At 39.3% G+C, this 25,346-nt stretch overlaps 2 protein-coding genes across 58 annotated transcripts in view; one reads left to right on the top strand and one right to left on the bottom strand.

The window, feature by feature from the left end:
* Positions 1 to 9,196, top strand: part of JMJD1C (jumonji domain containing 1C) — a 121,114-nt gene extending 111,918 nt beyond the window's left edge. For 7 of the 8 annotated variants that reach the window (XM_087964032.1, XM_087964033.1, XM_087964034.1 and 4 more), the window contains one exon: positions 234 to 352. Coding sequence is in view for 1 of the 8 variants with exons in the window: in XM_087964037.1 (XP_087820163.1) it covers positions 227 to 352; positions 3,806 to 3,982; positions 7,087 to 7,218; positions 8,294 to 8,383 (525 nt within the window). In the remaining 7 variants the exon portion in view is untranslated. Of the gene's footprint in view, positions 1 to 226; positions 353 to 3,805; positions 3,983 to 7,086; positions 7,219 to 8,293 lie in introns of those variants that run through there. The other variant, XM_087964037.1, reaches the window with a different exon arrangement.
* Positions 9,197 to 23,247: 14,051 nt separating this feature from the next.
* The window catches only part of SORBS1 (sorbin and SH3 domain containing 1), a 107,793-nt gene continuing 105,694 nt past the window's right edge, over positions 23,248 to 25,346 (bottom strand). For 48 of the 50 annotated variants that reach the window (XM_087963994.1, XM_087964016.1, XM_087963995.1 and 45 more), the window contains one exon: positions 23,248 to 25,025. In XM_087963994.1, coding sequence (XP_087820120.1) covers positions 24,958 to 25,025 — 68 coding nt within the window. In that variant the 3' untranslated portion in view covers positions 23,248 to 24,957. The remainder of the gene's footprint in view (positions 25,026 to 25,346) is intronic. The other 2 variants (XM_087964028.1, XM_087964029.1) reach the window with 1 other exon arrangement.

The following is a 25,346-nucleotide window of genomic DNA, read 5'->3' as shown; positions in this document are numbered from 1 at the left end:
CATTAAATCCTTAATCTATGCTTTAAATATCATTTCTAGAAAGTGACTTCCATTTGTCAAATTCCTGGGTATTAACAAAGTTTGTATCAATTCACAATGTTGCTTTTAATTTTTATCAGACATATTTGATGTCCCCAATGTCCCCATCTTTTGGTTAAATCAACAGAGATGGTTTGTATACGTATTGCTAAACCTTTCCACCTAGTGCTCCTGCCGGGGTTTAAAGTTTGAAGAAGAAGATTTGGATGATCTGCTAAGAAAAAGATTGAAGGATTCAAGTGAATTGCCAGGTGCCTTGTGGCATATTTATGCCAACAAGGATGCTGACAAAATAAAGGAGTTTCTACAAAAGGTTAGTTTGATTCATTTATACTTTATATCAGAGCTAAATAGTCTTTGTTTCAGAACTAATTACAATGTGTGTGCCCAATTTCTAGACAATAGTAGATGAAACAGTCAGTATTATTGATTCCATAATGTGAAATACATCCTACAAATATAATTCTCACACATGTACAGGTAGTCCTCAACTTACAACCATTTGTTTTTTTATTACTTTATGTTATTTAATTCAAGAGTTCCCAACCCCCAGTATGTGCACCAGCGCAGGTCCGCGGTGTGCCAGCAACCAGGCTGCACAAACAAGTGAAGCCCCATCAGCAGGATGCAGGCAGCATGCAAAACCATGCCCCTTCTGGTCCGTGAAAAAACCTTTCTCCATGGAACTGGTCCCTAGTGTCCAAAAGGTTGAGGGGGCACTGACAAATGGCAGTCCAATCTCTTCATGAAAGTCTCAAGTGATGGCGCTCCCACAACTTCCAAGGGCAAGCTGTTCCATTGGTTGATTGTTCTCACTGTCAGAAAGTTTCTCCTTATTTCCAGGTTAAATCTCTCCTTGTTCAATTTCCATCCATTATTCCTTGTCTGGCCTACAGGTACTTTCGAAAATAGATTGACCCCCTTCCTCCCTGTGGCAACCCCTCAAATATCGGAAGACCGCTATCATGTCTCCCCTGGTCCTTTTTTTTACTAGACTAGCCAAGCCCAGTTCCTGCAACCGTTCGTTGTATGTTTTAGCCTCCGGTCCCTTAATCATCCTGGTTGCTCTTCTCTGTATTTTTTCTAGAATCTCAACGTCTTTTTTATAATGTGGTGACCAAAACTGGATGCAGTACTCTAGGTGTGATCTTACTAAGGCTTTATAGAGTGGTATTAGTACTTCCCTTGATCTTGATTGTATCCCTCTGTTAATACAACTTAGGATTGTATTAGTTTTTTTTTTGGCTGCTGCTGCACACTGCTGGCTCATATTTAGCTGGTTGTCCACTAAGACTCCAAGATCCCTCTCACAGTTACTGCTATTGAGCCTGGTTCCATTTCATTTTGTTAGATATGGCCCAGTGTTCTAATCTGTCAAGATCCATCTGGATCTTGAGCCTATCTTCTTGGGTGTTAGCTATTCCTGCCAGCTTAGTATCATCTGCAAATTTGGTAAGTTCCCCTTCTATTCCCTCATCTAAGTCGTTAATGAACATATTGAAGAGTACTGGGCCTAAGACGGAACCTTGTGGCACCCCACTGCTTACTTCCCTCCATGTAGACTTAGACCCATTAAGGACTACTCGTTGAGTACGGTTTGCCAGCCAGTTGCGAATCCATCTAGTGGTGGTGCTATCCCACTTTTTTCTAGCTTACTAAGAAGTAGGTTGTGGTCTACTTTGTCGAATGCCTTGCTGAAATCTAAATATATTATGTCCACAGTATTTTGCTGGTCTACTAATTTAGTCACTGTGTTGAAGAATGAAATAAGATTGGTTTGGCGTGATCTGTTCTTAACAAACCCGTGCTGACTGCTAGTTATTACTTTACTTGTTTCTAGATGTTGACAGATCTGTTTTTTTATTGTCTTTTCCAGTATCTTTCCGGGTATTGATGTTAGGCTGATTAGTCTATAGTTTCCTGGGTCTGTTTTTTTTCCTTTTTTGAAGATGGGAACCACATCAGCTCTCTTCCAGTCCTCTGGTAGTTCCCTGGTGCTCCAGGATTTTTGAAAGATATGGTGCAGTGGTTCTGAGATGACCTCTGCCAGCTCCTTTAAAACTCTGGGATGTAATCCATCAGGCCCAGGTGATTTGTTTTCATCAAGATCAGACAGGTGTTCTCTTAACTATTTTTTTGCTTATTTTAACTTTTATCTCTGGTCTGCCTTTTACAGTTATGTTTTTGGTGGGTTGAGCTATAGTTTCTTTTTGCATGAAGACTGATGCAAAGAATGAGTTAAGCAGTTCTGCTTTCTCTCTGTTGCCTGTTACTTCCTTGCCGTCTTCTCTCTTTAGTGCAGGGGTCCCCAACCACCGGTCCCCAGACCGGTACCGGTCCGTGGAACATTTTCTACCGGGCCGCCGGTTTGCTGGGTGCCGCCATCTTGTTTCGATGAGAAAGTTTTTTTAAGACTCCAATTTTTCTTCTTTCCTTTCTCCCAAAATGAAAATACAAAAATGAACTGCATAAAGTTCTGCTACAGCAGGCATTCGTTCCCAAAAGGAACTCACAAATTACAGAACAAAAAAAAAGAGAGAGGTAGGACCAGGATATAGGCAGACGCAAAACTTTATATGCAAAAATAGCCAATCTGGGCGGTTAGTCCTGAGGGAAGTGTGGGGGCAGGGGGCGGGGAATAGTAACAGCCAGCATGCATTTTTCAAAAGAACCACACAGGCTGCTGAGCCCTGGACAGAAAGAGTGAGCCGAGTAACATTTTGTTGCTTCCTGATTGACTAATTTCAAACTCCCGGCTGCACTAATCGGGCAGGGCCGTGTCGCCACGTGACCTCCAGGCGCGAGATTAAATTCAAACGGCCGTGTAGGAGGATATCAGGGAGTCATTTGCGCCGCTTCTGCGGGAGAATCTTTTCATTGCAAGGCAAGCGGGTGGGTAAGCGCCGTGAGATGTGGGGGTCAGATGGGGTGCTGCTGTTTAAAAAAAACTGAGCGAAACAAATTTAATTTGGATTTAGTGGAAGGACAAGTTTTCCACTTTGTTGGATGGGTTCTAGTTGAACAAATGAAGCCAAAAAGGGGGCTCTTGCTTTGGGGTCGCTCGCTCGCTTGCCTTGTCATGTGTGCTGATGCCGGTACCGGCCGCGGATCATTTTGTGATGCCGGTACCGGGCCGTGGCACAAAAAAGGTTGGGGGCCACTGCTTTAGTGGACCGACTGTTTCCTTGATTTTTTTCTTGATATTTATACGTTGGAAGAAACGTTTTTTATTATCTTTGACTTTCGTTGCAAGTCTTTGTTCGTTCTGAGCGTTTGCTTTGCGCTGATTTAATTGATAGTAAAGTTTACCACACACAAAGTAGGGAAGCAAGCTTTTTCCTACGCAATCCAATCCAATTTTTATAAGGGGGCAGAAGATACAACACAGAAGATCTTTTATGAGTTCTGAAATTGATGTGTGGCTGTCTGTATGTTCAGGAGTGCCATCTGACTCTGTACTTGAGTCCGTGTACTAGGGCATTAATTCTTCTCTCAATTAATTAATTTATACGTACACTATGAAAAGAAGTACTAGAGATGGGGTTTGAGGAGAACTAAGCCAGAAGATAAACACACCTTCACGCTTCTTTTGTGCAACAACATGCATATACAGAAAGAATAACTTTTCCAAATTGATAGCCCAAACATGAATGCAGCAGCAGAAAAGGAGGTAAATTTATATTGAAATCAGAAGTCACTGATGTATATTTATTTATACTCATTCCTTAATTATCACAAGTCATTCTTTTTTTCAAATGTATTACAGGTCTCAAAGGAACAAGGTTTAGATGTATTACCAGAGCATGATCCAATACGTGATCAGAGTTGGTATGTAAACAAAAAGCTCCGCGAAAGACTGTTTGAAGAATATGGAGTGAAAACGTGTACTCTCATCCAGTTTCTCGGTGATGCTGTTGTTTTACCAGCAGGAGCTCTGCACCAGGTAAAGCTATATGTAACATGTTATTTTAATTTTTAAAAATTAGAAATGAAGAGAAAACAATCAGAAATGTTTATTTTCTGTGGTGGCATAGTGGTTAGAATGCAGAACTTCAGGCTACTTGCTGACTGCCAGCTGACTGCAGTTTGGCAGTTCGAGTCGCACCGGCTCAAGGTTGACTCAGCCTTCCATCTTTCTGAGGTCTATAAAATAAGGACCCACATTGCTGGGGGCAGTATACAGACTCTGTAAACCCAGGGGTGGGATTCAGCCGGTTTGGCCCCGTTCAGGCGAACCAGATGTTAAATTTACATCTGGTTCATTGAACCAACTAGCTGGCCCCTCCCAGGAGTCTCCATGTGACCTGTTTTGGATGAAGGTAAGTGCAGGGTCCATGCGGAGGCTCTCGGAGGGTGAAAAACGGGCCAAACTGGAAGTCTGGAAACAGGCCAGTTTCTTGCTTCCAGTGGCCCTGGGAAGCTGTTTTCGTCCTCCCAGAGGCCTGAGGGAAGCCTCTGGACTCTGGGGAAGGCAAAACACAGCAGAACTGTAAGTTCTGGTAGGCCACGCTCACTATGGCCACACCCACCCAGCAACCAGGCAGGGAACCGGTTGCTGGGATTTTTCAAACCCACTCCTGTGTAGACTGCTTAGAGAGGGCTATAAAGTACTGTGAAGCGGTACATAAATCTAAATGCTATTGTCCCAAAGGTGCTTTTTCAGGAGGCAACTGGACTAAACCTGTTTTTCCTTGAAGACGTTTCACTTCTCATTCAAGAAGCTTTTTCAGCTCTGACTGGATGGTGGGGATTTATATTCCCTGCAGATAGCTAGTCATTTGCATCCTTTAGAGCAGGGATCCCCAACCTTTCGACGCCTGCCCGGTTCCAGCGTCAGCTGGGCGCGCGCCCGGTTCCAGCGTCAGCTGGCGCCGCCATCTTTTTTTGACGAAAATCACTTCCGGTGGCGTCACGGAAGTGATTTTTTCGTCAAATCGAGTGGCGCCAGCTTTCTGGTGAGCTTTTCGGGTAGAAATGGCTTTCTACCCAGAAAAGCTCACCCGGAAGCTAGCGCCGCCATCTTTTTGACAAAAATTGCTTTTTACCAAAAAGATGGCGCCCAGCAACCAGCGGCCCGGTAAGGCTTGTTCCGCGGCCCGGTGCCGGTCCGCGGACCGGCGGTTGGGGACCCCTGCTTTAGAGCAGGGGTGGGCAAACTTTTGGCTCGGGGCCTCATTGACTTTTAAAATTTGACAGACGGGCTGCCACCCGGTGTCGAAATGCCTGTCATTACAAGTCAAAATCAAATGAATGCAATCATTCAATCATTCACATCAAACCTTAATTCTGTACCAATCTTCGCGGGCCGGATTAAAAAGACCAACAGGCCGGATGTGGCCCGCGGGCCGTAGTTTGCCCACCCCTGCTTTAGAGGGTTGTTGAAACGCTTGGATGTTTAGCGGTGTCTTCAGGGTCACTACCTAAGTAGTGCAAATGGTTCCTATAGTCTGCAATTTTTTGGAAATCCATTTATACTCCCACACCATTTGAAAAGTGTTCATTCCAAAGTGTATGGCTAAAAGTCTATGGCAGATTCTCAGTCATCCAGGTCATGGTTGTCCCAAAAATGTTTTTTCAACGCAAAAACAAGAAAGTCCAGTTGCCTCCTGAAAAAGCACCTTTGGGACAACCATGACCTGGATGACTGAGAATCTCCACAAACTGCTATTGATATTGATGTTGCTAAATCCTATCCTAGGATTTCAAAGATCAATAAGGTTTTGGTTTGATTGTTTGGAATATTTTAATTGTCTTAAAGATTGGAGTTTAAGTTTTTTTAAAAATGTAAAGTATTTCTTGTCTGCCTTCTTTGATGTAATACTGAACTAAGGATAAATTAAGTGGTGATTCTGACAAGCTTCTAATTTGAAACGAAAGCAGTTATGAATGCATTCATATTTTATTCCCTCTCTAAGATCACATCATAATTTCCTTCTTTCCATAGTAGCAATAGCACTTAGACTTAGACTTTACAGAGTCAGCCAATTGCCCCCAACAATTTGGGTCATCATTTTACCCACCTCAGAAGGATGGAAGGCTGAGTCAACCTTGACTCCTGGGATTCGATCTGCCAAATTGCAGACAGCTGGGCAGTCAGCAGAAGGAGCCTGCAGGTGGCTCATAATTTACCCTTTTTAATCTTCAAATCCATAAATCACAAATTAATTTTTATCCTTTTTCAGCAAAATATTCTTAAGGGGTTTCCAGATAAATATAGTTGCTTTTTCTCTAATCAAACAAGTTAATTTTGCCAAATGTTACTTTCTGCAAATTTCAGCAGTATTTGTGATGGAAGAGAACAGTTAGACACCCCCAACTCTTTCCATCCTCTTGTCCTTCAGTCTGGCTTTTAAAGGGGAAGAAGCCCTTTTTCTCCCTGAAAGATTACCAGAACCTACAGACCTGCTAGAGGGTGAAGCTGTTGGTTCCATCTCTGGGGAGCAGCTGTCAATCTTGTGAATTCCAGATGGCATCCCAGTGCCATCAGTGTCACACCGCAGGTCGGGATAGTTCAGAAAAGACGCCATCTTTCCCCACAAGATTTAGCCCCTCTGACAGCACTAGGCAGCCTGCCTAGAAAAGAAGGGGGCATATATTGGAAGTTCTCTTACACTGTGTTTCCATCTGGCCTGGTTCTGATCCTTTTTTTTATATTGCAGAATAAAGTTTGAATTCCTTTTTTTAAAATACATCTTTAAAGATAGAAATTCCGATCTATCACTGCTAGTCTGAATTGTGCTTATTTTTAAAGCTGGTGTTTTTACTGCTGTGTATTATCTATATGGCTTTCATTCAATCATTATATTGCTAAATAAAATCTGTTTTTTATTATATTGCAAAATGCTGTGTTTGGTTTTGTCAGTAAAATTTTATTACAATTTGTAGACCAATATCTTTGTTAGGCTATTTGCTTAGATAAAAATGGAAATAAATTATAGCATGTAACAGATTTATGGAGGCATAATACCTATCTGTAAATTTTGAGCCAGAAAGTTCTATTACATTTCCTTTTCAATTGGAATTTTTTATTATTATTTTTTTGCTCAGGTGCAAAATTTTCATAGCTGTATTCAAGTAACAGAAGACTTTGTATCTCCAGAACATCTCACACAATCTTTTCATTTAACACAAGAACTTAGGCTGTCAAAGGAAGAAATCAACTATGATGATAAGCTCCAGGTAACAGACGAATGCTTGTCATAATTCAGTTTCTGATAAAACGTTACCCTCTCTAATACTCTCTCTGAATCTGAGATGACAGCAGCCATGCCTCTATATTGCTTGTTCAGGTAGTCCTGGCTTGCAGTTGAGACCAGAATTTCCATTGCCAAGCAGGACAGTTAAAGTCAGTCATGCTGATATTACAACCTTTTTTGCCATGGTTGTTTAAGTGAATCACTCGCATATCAGAGGTGGTATTCAGCAGGTCCTGACCAGTTCTGGAGAAACAGTAGTGGAAATTTTGAGTAGTTCAGAGAACCAGCAAATACCACCTCTGACTGGCCCCACCCCCATCTATTCTCTGCCTCCTGAGTCCCAGTTGATTGGCTGGGTCTTCTTTTGTTGCCCTGCACAGGAGAACGGAGCTGGAAAGCAGGTTAGTGGAGTGGGGAAGGAGTGGGAATGTTGCGGTAACCTTCCCCTGCCACACCCACAAAGCCACCCCACACTCACAAAGCCACCCCACACCCACAAAGCCACGCCCACAGAACCGGTAATAAAAAAAATTGAATCCCACTACTGTTGCATATTAAGCAAATCTGGCTTCCTCGTTGACTTTACCTGTCAGAAGCTGGCTGGGAAGGTTGCAAATCACAATCACCTGCAGGATGCTGCAACTTTGATAAACACATGTCAGTTGCTAAGCGTCTGAACTATGATCATGGAACTCTGCTGCGATGGTTGTTAAGTGCAAGAACAGGTCTTAAGTCACTTCTTTGAGTGCCATTATAGTGTCCAACAGTCACTAAATGAATGGTTGTATGTCAAGGACCACCTGTATTTAAATTAATCTAGAAAATACATATCCTTTCCCTTATGTTTCTAGGGAGGCAGCCCTGGACTGACCTCTTTCCTAGCCTCTAATAGTCCATACAAAGAGGCTGAAGTCATGGTTGCACATATTATTCTGTCCATGAGAAGAGCACAGTTAAGCACAGAAACAGTTCAGGAACTGTTCAGGAAATAAACCAGCCCATCTCTTTCCTTCACTGTCTTTTTTCAAACATTCATTTCTTCCTTGATTTTTTTACAGATAAAAAATATATTATGTCACGCAGTTAAAGAAATGGTAAGAGCCTTGAAAACTCATGAACATGAAATTGAAGATATTGAAGAAAATTAAAATGTATGGGTTCCCTCCTTGGGCTCAGAAGAAAATATCGTATTTTTCTTTACGATAAAGAATGTTTTCACTAATATAAGCTGCACGAACTATCAGTGCCAAGAAAATATGTTTCTTATATTTACTTGCTACTGATATTCCAACAACACAGACTCTTCTTTCAATGCTTTTGATTTAATGAGCTTTTTTGAAATGGGAAACTAAACAGCACTGAGCTGTTATGTATTATAGTGTAAATGAATTTTTCAAACCGTCAAAAGTTTAAGATGTATTTATTTTTGGAAATAAACTACAGAATTCTTTGCTCTATTGTTGATCAAATGTAAATGTGATTTGTACAGTTTGTTTAAATAACTTGGATATTTTTCACTGCATTGAGACAGTTAACTGTGAGAGTAGGATACAAATACCAGCTATTGCCTGCAATTGAGATATTGCTGAATCCGCACAGCCGTCATGTCATGATCTGAAAATTACTGCCAAATAACTGTAAACTTTGTATCATAAAAATATATGAAATATATGCTACGGACACTTCAGTATTTTATTGAAGCTATTCACTGTACAATTAAACATTTTCAAAAATGTGTAATTTATTTAAAATTTGTCTCATTTTGGTAAAATTTATGTGAACTTTTAAAGCTAAATATAAAATTTAATATGCTATGTAAATATATACATATATACATTCAATAATGTATTTTTTTAAAACATTGGCTTGCTTTAATTTGTTAAAAGTGCAAGTGTTAAACATGCTTTGTACATCAAAAGTTGAAAGGGGTTTTACATTTTCCATTAAAAGGACTTTATCAAGCCCTGTAGTCATTGTGTGTTTTTCACATTCTGTGGCACATTTGTGAAAGATGTGCATGCCCGGGCAGTCATTCACAATGGCTGCAAGTGTGTCTAGGTAATGGTGACTAGGTAATGGTTTTTCATTTAATGTCAATCTTTTTTCCCTCTCCAGAGTTCCTGTGAAAGTGTTAGAGCGTAATTCAAAGAAAATTTAGCTAATGAAGAATAAACATAATTAAATTATTTCTTGTTATGTATTGTCTTTAACTATAGCTCTGGCTATTTTAAAAAATGGAGCTTCCAAGGCTCTGTTTGGCCTCCGCTGGCCTCCCCTGGCCCATTGCACACCGAAATGGAGTTTCTAGGGGGCGGACCTGGCCCCCAGAAGCTCCATTACGACCTGGAACAGGCGAACAACTGCTGTGGTGCTGCAAGATTCATAGTTTCAGGCCTTGTTCGCAAACACTTGGGGGGCACTTACCATGTTAAGTTTGAGCGCTTGCTAAGGGAACGCTCATAACCGGGAATTTCCTGTAGTTTCACAATAAGGAAACTCTTTATTTCAAGCTTGGATCCCTTGTGAAATCCCAGCAAAAGACTGGTATGTGTCCCACTTTCACCTTCTCCAAGGTAAACATTTCCCTTAACCACTTTTCCTTTCAGAGTTCTTCGAACACGACTGGAGAATCTTCCTAGGAACTTTCTCCACTACTGGAATCAGTGCAGAAGAGGTACAATAATTGGTGTCTGTTTTAGGATTTTCATCATCTGATGTAACTCATTAATGTCTGTCACCCTTTCCAATGTCTCTTGCAGTCTGATGCCTTGAGGTCTGACTGTTGATTTAACTTCAGAAAGGCATATAGGATTTTAATCTGCAGTGGTCCATTACTGAATAGCACATTTGAGATAATATTTGTAGTAGCACATCTGAGCCTACTGGTTGGAAAGCTGGACATCTCAATCTTATTCCCTCAGTGTCCCTTACGTCTGCACACCTTCCAGAAGATGTTTCATCTGACATCCTTCAAATGGTGAGATGGATAGGGTTCCATCACTTGTACTGCATTCTGGTAATGAAAAGGTAAGCGGGGGTAGGTGGGGGAAAATTCTGTAGGTTGCAGTCTAGCCATTTAGTTTAAAGACACATAGCTAAAGGATTCAGTCCTTCTTATGGAAGGTAGACCAATCTCACGAGATAACTAAAATCAAAATATATTTTGGGGAAAAAAAGTTATCAATTTTTAAATCTTACAAAGCAAAAATTCAAGTAGTGTGGAACTCACAATTCAAATAATAAAGACAGACCAAATAGCATACATACAAAGTCATCTTAATACATACCAGGCTAAATTATTACTTAGTAATAAACCTATTACTTCAGAACTAGAATTCCCTCTAAACAGATATTCTCTGTAGCTTGATTATATATGTGCATCCCCAAGATAGTGCCACCTCATACTGCACTGGTGAGGCCATACCTGGAATATTGCATTCAATTCTAATCACTACGATACAGGAAAAAAAAATGTGTTGAGATCCACAGAGGTGTCAAACTCAATTTCATTTGAGGCCCGCATCAGGGTTGTGTTTGACCTAGTTTGGGGGGGGCTTAGCGGGGGGGGAGTAGCTAGCTCTATATCAATCATGTCCGGGGCATGGCCCTTTTGAGCTCCAGTTTCTCTGGCAACGGCCTCCTGCAACTCTCTGCCAGGGAAAGTAGAACTCGGGGAGGCCATGCACGGCCCTCCTGTTTTTGCTGGCAGCGGCACCACAGGCCGGTTCTTTATTATTTCCAGGGTGGCCCCATCGGCCAGATCTAAGCACCCCACAGGACAGATCCAGCCTGTGGGCCTTGATACCCCTGGGTTAGATGGAAAAGACAGCCTGGAAATTTGGTTACTTACTTAGGTGTGTAAGCTACTACTTCCTAGGATTTTATTAACATTACTTCTAATGCAGTGAAACTTTCTTGTATATTATGTTTTGTTGTAAATCTGCTTAGATTCCCCCAAATGATACAGCTTAAAAATACCTGAAATAAATAAATATTATGTATGTATGTATATAACGGTCAACCCAGCATATCTGCATATTACTAAAGCTCTCCTCTTTTGTCTGTGAGTAGCCTTTAATTAGGTGAAAGAGTGCATTTATAGAGCAACAATTTTTGAACCAAGGTACTTCAAATAGGTTAATTTGCAAAATGCTGTTGGAATTGAAATTTGGAGAAGTTGTGGTATCTTCAAGTGCTGCTGCTCTGCTGCTGCTTCAGTGACACTACACTTGTCAAATCAGCCAATCATGTGATTGTCAGTGCTCCTTGGTACCTTTCCACACGTAAAAGCCAGCAGGAAGAATAAACTTGATTGTGATTGCCAATGTTTTCCTGCCAGCTTTCCACAAACGAAGTCTTTGTGAGAAGCTAAGAGGGAGCTTTTGTGCTGGGGAAGCTGGCAGGAAAAGTCATAAATTGCTTGGGTAAATCTCTCTCCCAGCCCCTCTGCATTCACACTGCCTGCCATTCGCACATCCCTATGTGACACATGCCTCAGACCTGCCTCAGTTTGACCCTCAGGAAGAACGATCCTTAACTCCATTTACGGAGAAAAGTATGGTTTACTAGATGCAAAGTGAATTACAGTAATGCATAGCCAGAACTGAGAACTGCACGCCAAAATCCCCAAATCTAACATTTCCCTCCCTTAGTTGCCTCCCATCACTGGGCCCCCATGTCCAATCAAATTCAAACAAGATGTTTTTAGAACAGGCACTTTGGGCGTAGATTTAGTATGCAGCTGCATTCCCAGCCAGTTGTCCTTGAAACCCATCTTGGAGGGATACTGTGAATTTTTGCTTCTCTCAAAACATCCCCCCTCCCATCCAGCCCCCCCCCCCAGTTCATGGCAGCTGATATTGAATGGTTGTGAAGCACAAGCGTGAAGTGGAAGCTGACAGCCCCCATGTGCACTTCTTGACTCAACAGCTTGCATGGTTATGTGCACTCTTCCCAATTTATGCTGCAGCCGTGCACCCTTCCTGACCTGAGGCATCTTCCACATGGCAGTCGTACCCGTCCTGATCCACCCTGCATCCTTGCATGCTCTCTGATTCCCATGGCACTTCTCGCACACCCTGTGCACCTTTCCCGCCTTGTACTGCACTCCTGAATGCCCTCCCTAACTCCCACCACACCTGTCAGAAGCCATTCCCAATCTACATGGCACTCTTTGCACACCCAGCATCATTCCAGGCTTTCACCACACTCCCGTGCACACTCCATGACCCACATGCACCCCTTGCTCTCCCCCATGCCACACCTCTACCCACCTTCCCTAATCCCCTAGGTGCCCTCCCTGACCTGTGCAGCACCTCTTGCACACACACCATGCACCAGTCACCCTTTCTGACCCCACATGCATACCAACTCAATGTTGCACCTTTTACATAGTCTCCCTTACACGTGTCACACCTTTTTGCACACCTTTGTACCCTTCCCAGCCAATGCCACTCCCTGACTCCCATAGTACTTTTTGTGCTCCTACGCACCATTCCCAAATTGCAACATGTTCCACACACTCCTGGGACCCTTCCTGACCATGCAAGACCAGTGCCCCCCCTTGCTGACCCACACTGCACCTCTAGGCACTTGCCTTGACTTACACCAGCTCTTACACACACACACACACACACACACACATGCACACACACCTGCCCTTCACGACCTGTGGCAGTTCTTGTGCACACCATGCACTACCACCCTTCCTGACCCGCACCACACACCTTATGTGCCGACTTGTGCAAACACCTCTTGTACATCCCTTTGCACCCACCCACCCCGATCCACATGCCACCATTTTTAATAATAAATTTTATAAAACATTTTCAACAATTTAAAAACACATTTACATTTCCAACATTACCACATGGTCAACATTTCTATTCATGTAACAATTAGTATGTTACTTTTGTATCTATTGTTTTAACTAGGTATACCAGGCATCCCAGACTAAGTGATACTCTGTTTCGTTTCTCTTTTAACTCCTGTCCATCTCTGCAGTCCAGAATGTTTTTTAATACTGTGTTGTGGTTAGCCAAGGACGGCTGAGGAGAGCGAAGACTGATGAGGGGCCAGGACCATCAGGGAGTGGACTGCTGCCTTCAGATATTGTGGGGGCTGGCAGCAGCGATGAGGAGGTTCCTGAGGATCCTGTGCCAAGTGCGCATGCACACAGGGTTGCTCGTAGGAAAGAGCAGCTGCAGCAGCACCGGCAACTCGGGAGTAAGGCTGCAAGTTTTGTTTGTTTGATTTCGTTGTACGAGCTGCAATGACAAGTAAAGTAAAGGTAATGGCCCCTCCTTCAAGAAGATAAAAGCCAGCTGTGAATCAGGCATTCTTTGTAGGAAGCAAAAACGTTTTGAAACTCCAGCCTTGTGGACATTGCAGTATCTTACAGGTGAAACTTGAAAAATTAGAATATTGTGCAAAAGTTCATTTATTTCAGTAATGCAATGTAAAAGGTGAACCTAATATATGAGATAGACTCATTACATGCAAAGCAAGATAGTTCAAGCTGTGATGTGTCGTAATTGAGATGATTATGGCTTACAGCTCATGAAAACCCCAAATCCACAATCTCAGAAAATTAGAATATTGTGAAAAGGTTCAATATTCTAGGCTCAAAGTGTCCCACTCTAATCAGCTAATTAAGCCATAACACCTACAAAGGATTCCTGAGCCTTTAAATGGTCTCTCAGTCTGGTTCAGTAGGAAGCACAAGCCTGGGAAAGACTGCTGACCTGACAGTTGTGCAGAAAACCATCATTGACACCCTCCATAAGGAGGGAAAGCCTCAAAAGGTAATTGCAAAAGAAGTTGGATGTTCCCAAAGTGCTGTACAAAGCACATTAATAGAAAGTTATGTGGAAGGGAAAAGCATGGAAGAAAAAGGTGCACAAGCAGCAGGGATGATTGCAGCCTGGAGAGGATTGTCAGGAAAAGGCCATTCAAAAGTGTTGGGGACTTTCACAAGGAATGGACTGAGGCTGGAGTCAGTGCATCAAGAGCCACCACACACAGACGGATCCTGGACATGGGCTTCAAATGTTGTATTCATCTTGTCAAGCCGCTCCTGAACAACAAACAACGTCAGAAGCGTCTTACCTGGGCTAAAGAAAAACAGAAGTGGTCTGTTGCTCAGTGGTCCAAAGTCTTTTCTTTTTTTTCTTTTTTTTTAAAGTTTTATTGTTTTTTAAGACAAACATAAACAAACAAAACATAAAAACATTCAGCCATCTTCCATATATATACATACAGTGTGTCGCTTGGTTTACAAATTGTTTTGTGCTTCCATTTCGTAGTCTTCAATTACAATTACATTGTATATACTCTCATATTTTCAATCAAATATTGAATACATTAATATCATTATTAACCAATCATTTGACTATACTTTTATTCATTCATGTTTTACGAGATAATCCATATTTTATTTAATTTGTTTTATGACAGTTCATATTATCATCTCAGATCTATCCTACAATCATTTTGTAGATATAATAAAAAATACATCTTTATATATTCATTATGTTCTAAAAATCTACATATTTCATTACCATATTTTGTTGTCTAACCATTGATAGAATTGTTTATCATCTTGTTCTCTGATTTCAAATGTCAATCTACTCATTTCAGCACATTCCAATATTTTCTTAATAATTTCCTCCTGTGATGGTATTTTCTCATTTTTCCAGTTTTTGGCAAATACAATCCTATCCGCTGTTAATACATTTACAATCAGATATTTCAAATCTTTACTATATATTTCAGGTAAAATTCCCAATAAAAATATATCTGGTTTCAAGTCTATATGCTTTTTGTCATTTTTTCCAACCATGTGTGGATTTTAGTCCAATATTTTTTGGCATCCGCACAAGTCCACCACATATGGTAATATGAGCCAGGTACCTGATGACATTTCCAACATTTTTCAGATTTGTTCTTGAACATTCTTGCTATTCTTGTTGGGGGAAAATGCTACCTGTAAAACATCTTATACAAATTTTCTTTATATGCTGTTGACAATGTCATTTTATAATTTTGAGACCACAATTTTTGCCATTTCTCTAGATCAATCCCATATCCAAAATTCTTCCCCCAAGCAATCATTGTTTCTTGAACTTGTTCTTCTTCTAGTTTAATTTCTAATAGATATCCATGCATTTTTTTAATCGCCTTTTCATCAGTACCTGTCAAAATTTTATCTATATCAGTCAATTTATCATAGAAACCTTCTGTTTTAGAATCTTTATCATACCTTGAATGTATTTGTGTTGTGACTCAGAGGATCGAGCCTGCTCTGTCAGAAGACATAGGCTCGAGTGAGGAGGAAGACCTGGCATTAAGGTTTGAGCCTGCCTTGTTAAGTGACATAAATGGGAGTCAAGAGGAGGAGGAAGATAGGGCATTGGGGTTTGAACCTGCTTTGCTGGAGGTTTCGGAGTCCTCATCCTCTCCCGTACCTTCCTCGTTAATTACACCTGTGTCAGCAGAGAACCAGGAGAACGTGCCAGAGACCTTAGATGAAGAACAAAGCGAAGAATCTTGGTTTGATGCAAGGAACAGACGTAAGCAGAAACATCAAGCACAAACTGGAATGAGACATCGAATGAGAGATTGATTAAGAGACTGACACGCCCCTTCAGGAAATATAAGGAGGCGTGTTAACTCTGGAGCCTTGTCCGGATCAACTTGTTAATTACCTCGCAGCGTGGAAGAAGTCTTCTGTTTGCCCTTTTGGCTCTGAATCATCCAGTGACTCATTATCTTGGTTCAAAGACAGTTTCTGGGAGAGCTGCCAACGACGATTACAGAGAGGAGTTAACTCTGTGGTGTCTGATATTCATTTGTTCGTGTTTGTTGCTGTGGGACATTTGGACTCTCACTTGTGGTTACAGGTGAGACATAACATATTTGCGTATATGAAAACCAATTCATCTTTATATCTTGTTCATCTAGTTTTTGCATAGATTTAAGTTCACCCTTTTCATTCAATATTTCACCATATCTGTTTGTTCCTTTTTGTATATTATAGGATAGGAAAAAGCTTCAATAGTCGATAGCCAGACTGGAATTTTCAAATAACATTGTCTTTTCTCCCAGTTTAACCACAGAGACTCCCATATATAATGTCTTCTAAAATGCCCCTCCTTTATACCATAAAAAAGCATGCCACCCCAACAACAGGTCATGTCCTTCTAATGTCAACAATCTAGTATTTCTTAATGTTATCCATTCCTTAACCCACATCAAATTTGTAGCTTGGTAATACAACTCCTAATTAGGCAAACCAAATCCCCCTCTTATTCTAGCATCTTGCAAAAGTTTTAATTTTATTCTTGCTTTCTTACCTTGCCATATATATTTCAACACAATTTTATTTAAATCTTCAAAATAATCTTTTCCAAGCCTAATTGGAATTGTTTGGAACAAATATAAAATTCTGGGTAATATATTCATCTTGATTGTTGATATTCTTCCTATTAATGACAGTTGTAAAATTTCCCATTTTGCCAAATCTAGTGCTATCTGCTGCTTAAGTTTAATATAGTTATTCTCTTTTAGTGTACTACATCTTGCTGTCGAATGTATCCCCAAGTACTTGATCTTATTCGTGACCTGGATTTTTAATACATCCGCCAGTTCTTCCTTTTGTCTTGATAACATTCTTTGTCAAAATCTTTGTTTTGTCTTTATTTATTTTCAAACCAGCCACCTTCCCATATACCTCTATCTTTTCTATCAATTTTAATGCTGATTCTAGTGGGTCTTCTAAGATAAAAACCACATCATCTGCAAATGCTTGCAATTTAAATTCTTTTTTAATTTTCATCCCTTTTATGTCCTTTTCTTCTCTAATATTTCTGTTTAGCACTTCCAAGGTTAACACAAACAACAAAGGTGACAGTGGACACCCTTGTCTTGTTCCTTTTCTTATATCAATAGAGTCCGTTAATTCTCCCTCTATCATTACCTTTGCCGTTTGCTTATGATATATAGTTTCTATTGCTTGGATGAACTTTTTTACCAAAACCCATCTGTTCCAGCTGTAATAACATGAATCGCCAATTCACATTATCAAATGCCTTCCGTGCATCTAAGAATATCAAAGCCATTCATTTTTCAGGGTGTGCCTCGTAGTATTCCAAAGTGTCCAAAATTACTGTCATATTGTCTTTAATTTGTCTCTTTGGCAGAAAAATCCATTTTGGTCAGAGTGAATAAAATTATTTAGGTATTTTTTTAAAGTCTTTCTGCCAATATTGAAGCAAAAATTTTATAATCTGCGTTTAATAGAGAAATAGGTCTGTAATTCTTGATTTGTAATGGGTCGGCCTCGTCTTTTGGGACAAGTGTAATATAAGCTTCTGACCATGATTTAGGTATCTTCTTCTTTGACATAACTTCATTCATAACTTCTAGCAATGGAAGATTCAACGATTCTTGTAGTGTTTTATAAAATTCCACCGGAAGTCCATCTGGGCCTGGTGCCTTTCCATTGTTTTGCTTCTTAAGTGCTTCAGTAACTCCATCATCGTTATATTGCTTTCTAACATTTCAATCTCTTTAGGTATCTGGGGTAGGTTAACATTTTATAAGTACTGTTTAACTCTTTCATCATCAATATTCTCTTGTGTGTATAGTTTCCCGTAGTAGTCTTGTATAATTTCCTTCTTCTCTTTACTTCCATAGCAAACTTGGCCTTGATCATCTATTAATTGCAATATTTTCCTTGATTCTTTCTCCTTTCTCAATTTATATGCTAACCATCTACCTGGTTTATTTGCATCTTCAAAATAGTTCTGTTTCACGCCTCTGATTTTCTGTGTTAATTCTTCTTTTTCCATTAATCCCATTTTATGTTTAATTATATCCATTTTTAACTTAATGTCCTTTTTCTGTGGCATTTTCTGTAGCTCTTTTTCAAGTCCTTTATACTCATCCTCTAATGTCTTAGAGGCTAGTCTTTTTGTGGTATTTCTTTTCCTTGTATAGTCTATTATCAAGCCTCTGGCATATGCCTTCATTGTATCCCATACATTCTGCATTGATGCGTCTTCTTTTTTATTTTCTTTAAAGAAAAAAGCCAGTTCTTTCTCCATCCTCTGTATGAAGTCTTTTTCTTTTAGTATAGTATTATTTAACGTCCATCTATATCTTCTTTGTCCTTTCCATTTAATTGTCATTGGATTATGATCTGCCCAAATACTTGTTTCAATATTTATTTCTTGCATATTGGCTAACAATTCTGTTGACATCCATATCATATCTATTCTGGACCATGATAAATGTCTGTTTAAATAGAAGGTATATTGTTTTGTCTTAGCATTTCTTTCTCTCCATGCATCTTTTAAGTTTATTTCATCTGTCATTTTAAAAAAGGATTTAGGGAGAGTCTTTCTGTTTTTCTGTGTTGTTTTCTGTGTTGTATAGTCCAATTTATTGTCTACAATTCCATTAAAGTCTCCCATCATAACGATATTAGCATAGTCCAGTTCAATTATTTTCATAAGTAGTTTTCTATAAAATTCTTCTTGGTTGTCATTCGGGGCATAGATTGCGATCAAGAGTGTTTTCATATTATTGTCCATTATTTCCACCATTAATAATCTTCCATCGTCATCTGTATAGATCAATTTCGCTGGGATAATATCTTTAATGTATAAAACCACTCCTCTTTTCTTGCATTGTGTCAAAGAAGTAGATATTTTCCCTAACTTTGGCTGTATCAACAGTTGTTCATGTTGCTTTTTAATATGTACTTCTTGTAGGCAGATTTTATCAAATTTTAATTTCTCTAATTTATGGAAAGTTTTCATTCTTTTAACAGCTGAATTAAGTCCATTTATGTTAATTGTAATCAGTTTTTTCTCTTCCATGTTTATACTTTATAAGTAGGTTTAGCAGCTCTTGTAGATCTTGGTTCACGTTGTTCCTTAATTTCCACCTTTCTGCCTACTGCACCTTCTTCTTTTTTCAGTCGCTATTTGCCAATCCTCTTGGAATTCAATTAGTGACATTTCTTTTTCTGTCTCCTCTCTCCCTCCAAAGTATTCAGTATAAAACGATTCAGCTTTCTCAATTAAGTCAATTCTGTGTCTCTGTTCTTGCCATGTGAACATTAAACCTTCTGGTATCAACCATCTATCATTCACCTCTTTTTTAAGTAGAATTTTAGTCAGAAATTGGTATTTTCTTCTCATCTCTCTCACTCTTCTGGGCACTTGTTTCAGGACCATAATCTCCTTATCTTTGTATTTCAATGTTTTCTCTCTTGCCACCTGCAATATTTGTGTTTTAATGGCTTTCTTTGTAAATCTGATGTGAACTACTCTTGGTAAGCTATTTCTCATTGCATATCTTGTGAAGACTCGAAAAACCTTGTCTATTCCATCCATCATCTTCTCTTTGGTTATTTCCAAAGCTTCAGCCAAAATTTCTATCATTATCTCAGCTAAGTTTTGTCCCTTTTCTTCCTCTATGTTTTGGAATCTGAGATAAAATTCTGATCTATCTATCTCCCATCTCAGGATCCCACTTTTATCTTGTTCAACTACTGTTAATCTGCCATCAATATCTCCAATCTTCTTATCTCTTTGTTTATTTTCTTCTTCATTTTTTTTGAATTTTTCATCATACTTCATCATCATTTGTTGAATATTCTCCACCTTTTCATCAGTTTTTTTCTATTCTCCTTTCAATGTTCTTGCTTGTATGCTTTGAATTCCTTGCATTATCATCTGCAATGTCACCTTTTCCTGTTTTTCTTGTTGTAACATCGTCTGTATTGAGCGTTGTCCTCCAGATGGTGAAGAGGAAGGAGTAGGAATTGAAGAACCAGCCGCTGTTAGTTTCCTGCTCATTTCAGAGAATTCAAAATGTTCAGATTCTTCTAGACCTTAAGCCACTTGTGAAATAACCAATTGTAAATCCAAGTAAAAATAGTGGAAAAAAAGAAGCAAGATAGAAAAAAAAAAAGATTTCTTCAGGTTCTTGTATACCTTAATCCAATCAATTAGTTAAATAGCAGTAAAAGGAAGAAAAAGGAAGAAAAAAAAACCATAAACAGAGAAAGGAAAAAATTGTTAAATCTTGTAGAAGGCAGAAAAATAAAAAGTAAAAAACTAAAAAGAAAAAAGAATTTCTTCTGGTTCTTCAACACCTTCATCCAATTAAAAAGTCTTAGGTATGAAAAAGTATACAAAAAAAAGGAAGCCACAAAAAAAAACCAATATGGAAGGTAAATAAAAAATGCAGGAGAGGGAGAGAGAGAAAAAAGAAAAAGCCTACTCCCTTAAAAAAAAGAAGAAGAAGAAGGAAAACATTAATACTAAGACTTTTCCTTTAAAATAAAATGCAAAAGTAAAAATAAGGCTCCAAAAGCAAAAAGAAAGACAAAAGCAGGTTTCAAAAGTCCAGAGATCCAAATAACTATTACAAATAATAAGCTGATAAGGAGGGGGTGTGAGGAATAGCCCAACTTTAAAAAGAGAAAAAGAACACACTGCACTTATTTAGTTATCCAAGGCTTTTGTTAATTTTTATAGCTCTCTTCTCTAGTATCTTACCATCTTTTTTCTGTATATTTCAACACCAGACTCCAGCTACTGATAGAAACCCAGAAGAGCACCTGCAATAACACTCTCCCATGCTCTTCCCTCTATCTTATCAGACAGGCTCAGAGTCCTTGAAAAGAAGTCTGAATTCTTTCTCAGCTTTGTCTGGTCGAGAGAGAGAAAAAGAGAAACAATATTTCTAAGCCTCTAGTTGGCAGTGTGACCAAGTTTCCTCTGTTTTCACTTTCCCCCTCCTTTTCCAAACAAATTATTATAAAAAAGTTAATTAAAAAGGAAAAAGGGTTTAGGGGAAAAAAAGGCTAAAAGGGGATCTCTAGCCTAAAATATTGTAAAGACAAAAAGGAGAAGAGACAAAAAAGAAAAATAAGATAGAAAAAAAAACCCGGTCCAGTTCAAAGTAAAAAATCATACACAAAGAGTCCAGGAAAAAAAAAGAAAAAAATAATTTGACTTCCCATTTAAAAATCGCCACTTAATTACTTCTGAGATTTTACAGATTCTTTCTTTTCCTTAGGGTGTCCTTTTAAATCTTAAGGTAAAGAAAAAATTCTCACCAAACCAGCACTTTCTCTTTCTATCCTCTTCCGTTTCGGAGCTGTCCCAACTTCAGCAGCTTTAATGGCTGCCTCTTTGCCGCTGGCAAAAAGAGCTTCTCCTGGGTCTACCAGGGACTTTGCGGTATCCCTGGAATCGACAGAATGCGCTCTTTACATTCACCATCTCTTCGGGATGATTTAGATCTGTTTGGACCATCCAGGAGCAAAGATATTGGCAGCGATCTCAGACCTCCAAGATTGCATGCCGTATCGTCGCAACGTCAGCTCCTCCCTCCCCAAAGTCCTCTTTTCTGATGAGAGCAACTTTTGCATCTCATTTGGAAACCAAGGACCCAGAGTCTGGAGGAAGAATGGAGAGGCACACACTGCAAGATACTTGAAGTCCAGTGTGAAGTTTCCACAGTCTGTGTTGATTTGGGGAGCCATGTCATCTGCTAGTGTTGGTCCACTGTGCTTCATTATGTCCAGGGTCAACCAGGAGATTTTGGAGTACTTCTACCAGGAGATTTTGGAGCACTTCATGCTTCCTTCCGCAGACGAGCTTTATGGGGATGCTGACTTCATTTTCCAGCAGGCACCTGCCCACACTGCCAAAAGCACCAAAACCTGGTTCAATGACCATGGGATTACTGTGCTTGATTGGCCAGCAAACTCGCCTGACCTGAACCCCATAGAGAATCTATGGGGCATTGCCAAGAGAAAGATGAGAGACATGAGACCGAACAATGCAGAAGAGCTGAAGGCCGCTATTGAAGCATCCTGGTCTTCCATAATACCTCAGCAATGCCACAGGCTGATAGCTTCCATGCCACGCCGCATTGAGGCAGTAATTGCTGCAAAAGGGTCCCAAACCAAGTACATATGAATGCTTATACTTTTCAGAGGTCCGATATTGTTCGATGTACAATCCTTTATTGATTGCATGTAATATTCTAATTTTCTGAGATTGTGGATTTGGGGTTTTCATGAGCTGTAAACCATAATCATCACAATTATGACAAATCACGGCTTGAACTATCTTGCTTTGCATGTAATGAGTTTATCTCATATATTAGTTTCACCTTTTAAATTGCATGAAATAAATGAACTTTTTGCACAATATTCTAATTTTTCGAGTTTCACCTGTAGTTGGTATTTGAAGACTCTTGTGTTGTGAAATATTTCTTATCTGTGATTCTTGGCAGTCTTGCAGTTTGGGCGAGGCTTGTGTTTATCAAAGTTAGTTTGCAGCAGCCTTTTAACCAGGGATTTGTAAGCATCATTAAAAGGTTTCTGTTCCCTTTGGTTCATGTTTACTGGAAAAGGGTCTGGGTCAGAACATACTGTTGTCCCCTGAGGGTATAGTTTCCTGTTTCCAGTACTGTGCATACACAATCCTGGTTGCTGTTATTATATGTAAAATATATACACATCTGTCTTGGTATAGTCTCCCCTTAATATTCCTAATATAAACAATTCTGGTCTGAATTCATTTCTCCTCCCCCCCTCTCCCCCCCCCCCCCCGCATTATTTCCTCTATCCATTTATGAATTCTACTCCAGTGGTTTTTAGCTTCCATGCCACCTTTTGTGCACCCCTAGTATTGCACATTCTCCCCAACTGTTTAGCTCCTCTTGCACCCAAGCTGAGCACTCTTCTTGACCTGTACTCCTGGGAAAATGATGTAGGAAATCCCCGAGGCAGGCATGGTTGATTGGAAGAAACATGTGGCTGTTCTTAATTTACTCTCTCCACAAATCTGCTCACCTCTTCAACATGGCAAGCTTTAGAGAGAGACTTGAACTCTTTCCAGGCTGCTCCAAATCACATTCAGAAATATTCATCAGATTGGGACAATCTCTCAAATAACATTTAAGGAAACCAGGCAGACTACCATTTCATGTTGGGTTAATATTTATTTAATATTTTACACAAAGAAACATGCTTCAAACATTTCCATTTGTTAACTGTAAATAATCCTCTGTAAAATAAAACAGACAATAACTTTTTGTTTAGAATTATGTCAGCAGAAATATAAATATATAGTAATTAAAAATGCTATTGTGATAGTTACATGCTACCAATATTAAGATATTTGCAAAATTAAATTGTTCAATTCTGTAACTTTACTGCCAATCCTAAAATAAAAATATTCAAATATCCCTTAAAACAGGGTTGACTATACCTCTTTTTTAATATATTACTAAATAAAATAAATAGGAATTTTGATATATATATATATAGCAATGTCTTTGCACCCCTACTAGGAGGTTGACAACCCCGAAGTGCTTGTTCACTTTGTAATAAAGGGGTGTTTTATTAGCCGTGCCATCTACATGTATTTTGGGAAATGACAAACCTTCCCATGGCAGCCCGTCTGAGTGGTCTCAAAACTCCCCATTAAGGCTGCCTATAGCTGCTTCAAGCCTATAGAAATGGATGGGATTCTAGAAGCTTGAGCACAAAGCTGCTTAACACACTAAGCCATTTTAGTGCAATTGAAGCAGTGATGTTAACTCTGTTGAAAAATAGCGTTTTGTAGCACAAGTACTAATTTATTTAGTGTGATAATAAATAAAATGGAAGCGTCCTCCTCAAACTGCTTTTAGAAGACTCGGTTTTATATTTCAATTTGCAATATAGGATTTATATGTTTTTACAAAGGGAATATACATATCTACAATCGTATTATTAAAGCACTTCAGTTGATGTTTTTGGCTGATCTTGGGATGAAGAAAACTAAATACATTTGTTCTGGAGACTAATGTGTGAGAGAAAGAAAGTATGCTGAATTTGAATCTCCTATTGAGGGTAAACTATAAAAAAAACACAGCAGAAACAAGGTTTATTTTAGTGTATCATTATGCAATTCACAATCAAAATGACTATAAAAGCAGAAATAAAATCCAGTAATGGAAAACTAATCAATTCAGTGAAGTTTACTCCCAATCAAGTGTGCACAGTATAAGTTTGACCGAATTTCTACTTTATTAAAAAAAAAAAAGATGCAGCCAGAAATTACATAGATTATCAGTTCTAGAAAGGCACGTTCAGGAATATTTGCAGAATAAATCCAAATAGAATATGGCAGAACATCTATTCCATCTTCCTTTGTTCCAACCATTCAGTCTGGAATCTGTCAAGCACTAGAACAAGTGTGGGCAGGCCTAACCTTCCAGATGTTTCTGGACTACAATTCTTTCTGGGATTTATGTCCTTAGGAGAGGAGGAGCTCCATGAATGCTGACAACTTGGCCTTTCCTATAAAGAGCAAACAAAAGCTGCAGGATGTTTAAGCAGTCTACACCCTCTGCTCCTGGCAATCTCTTTCCTTTTCTTCATCTGTCCAGCAGAAACCCTGTTTTGTTTTCTTCTGTTATTTTCCTGTAGCTGAATAAAAACAGAAACAAACACAGCTTATCATCCTGTCTCCTCTCCTCCATACACGTTCAGAGGAAGCAAGAAGTTTGCAGCATAACTCCAGCATTTCACCACGTTCCATGTGCACTCCTACTGTCTTGACTATTCCATTCAAAACTTCTCTTTCCCAAGGATTGTTTTTAAAAGGTCCTCCTCCAGATGAAATGAAGAGGTTGCCCATAGCTTCTAAAGGGATAGTAGTTTCACATAGTTTCCTGGGAAAGTCCCAAACTGTTGGGTTCTCCTTGATGTGCCTATTGTGGAATAAAAAGCAGAAAATCCAGATAAGACCAATCACAGTGCGATCCCTAGGGGAGTTATTTTAAACTGGTGATACTTTAGCTTGCTTGTCATCAATGATCTTGATTAACTGAACTGACATCTAATGATTTCATCAGTTTGTTTTGTGCCTAATAAAATGATAAAAATATAGAAATTAAAAATATGTACTTGCTATGTTATACAGGTAGTCCTCAACTTGCAACTAATCCCTTAGCAACCAAAGTTACAGCCTTTGGACCCATTTCCACCACATCAATTCCCTCCTCCTCACCTTTTGAAGATCTCCAGAGTTC

This window comes from Notechis scutatus, chromosome 4 (genome assembly GCF_049901735.1).
Source record: "Notechis scutatus isolate UNSWTSFEM ecotype Mainland chromosome 4, rNotScu1.2, whole genome shotgun sequence".
Classification (NCBI taxonomy): Eukaryota; Metazoa; Chordata; class Lepidosauria; order Squamata; family Elapidae; genus Notechis; species Notechis scutatus.
The sequence above is the reverse complement of the archived record's forward strand: the minus strand, read 5'-3'. Positions and strand labels throughout refer to the sequence as shown.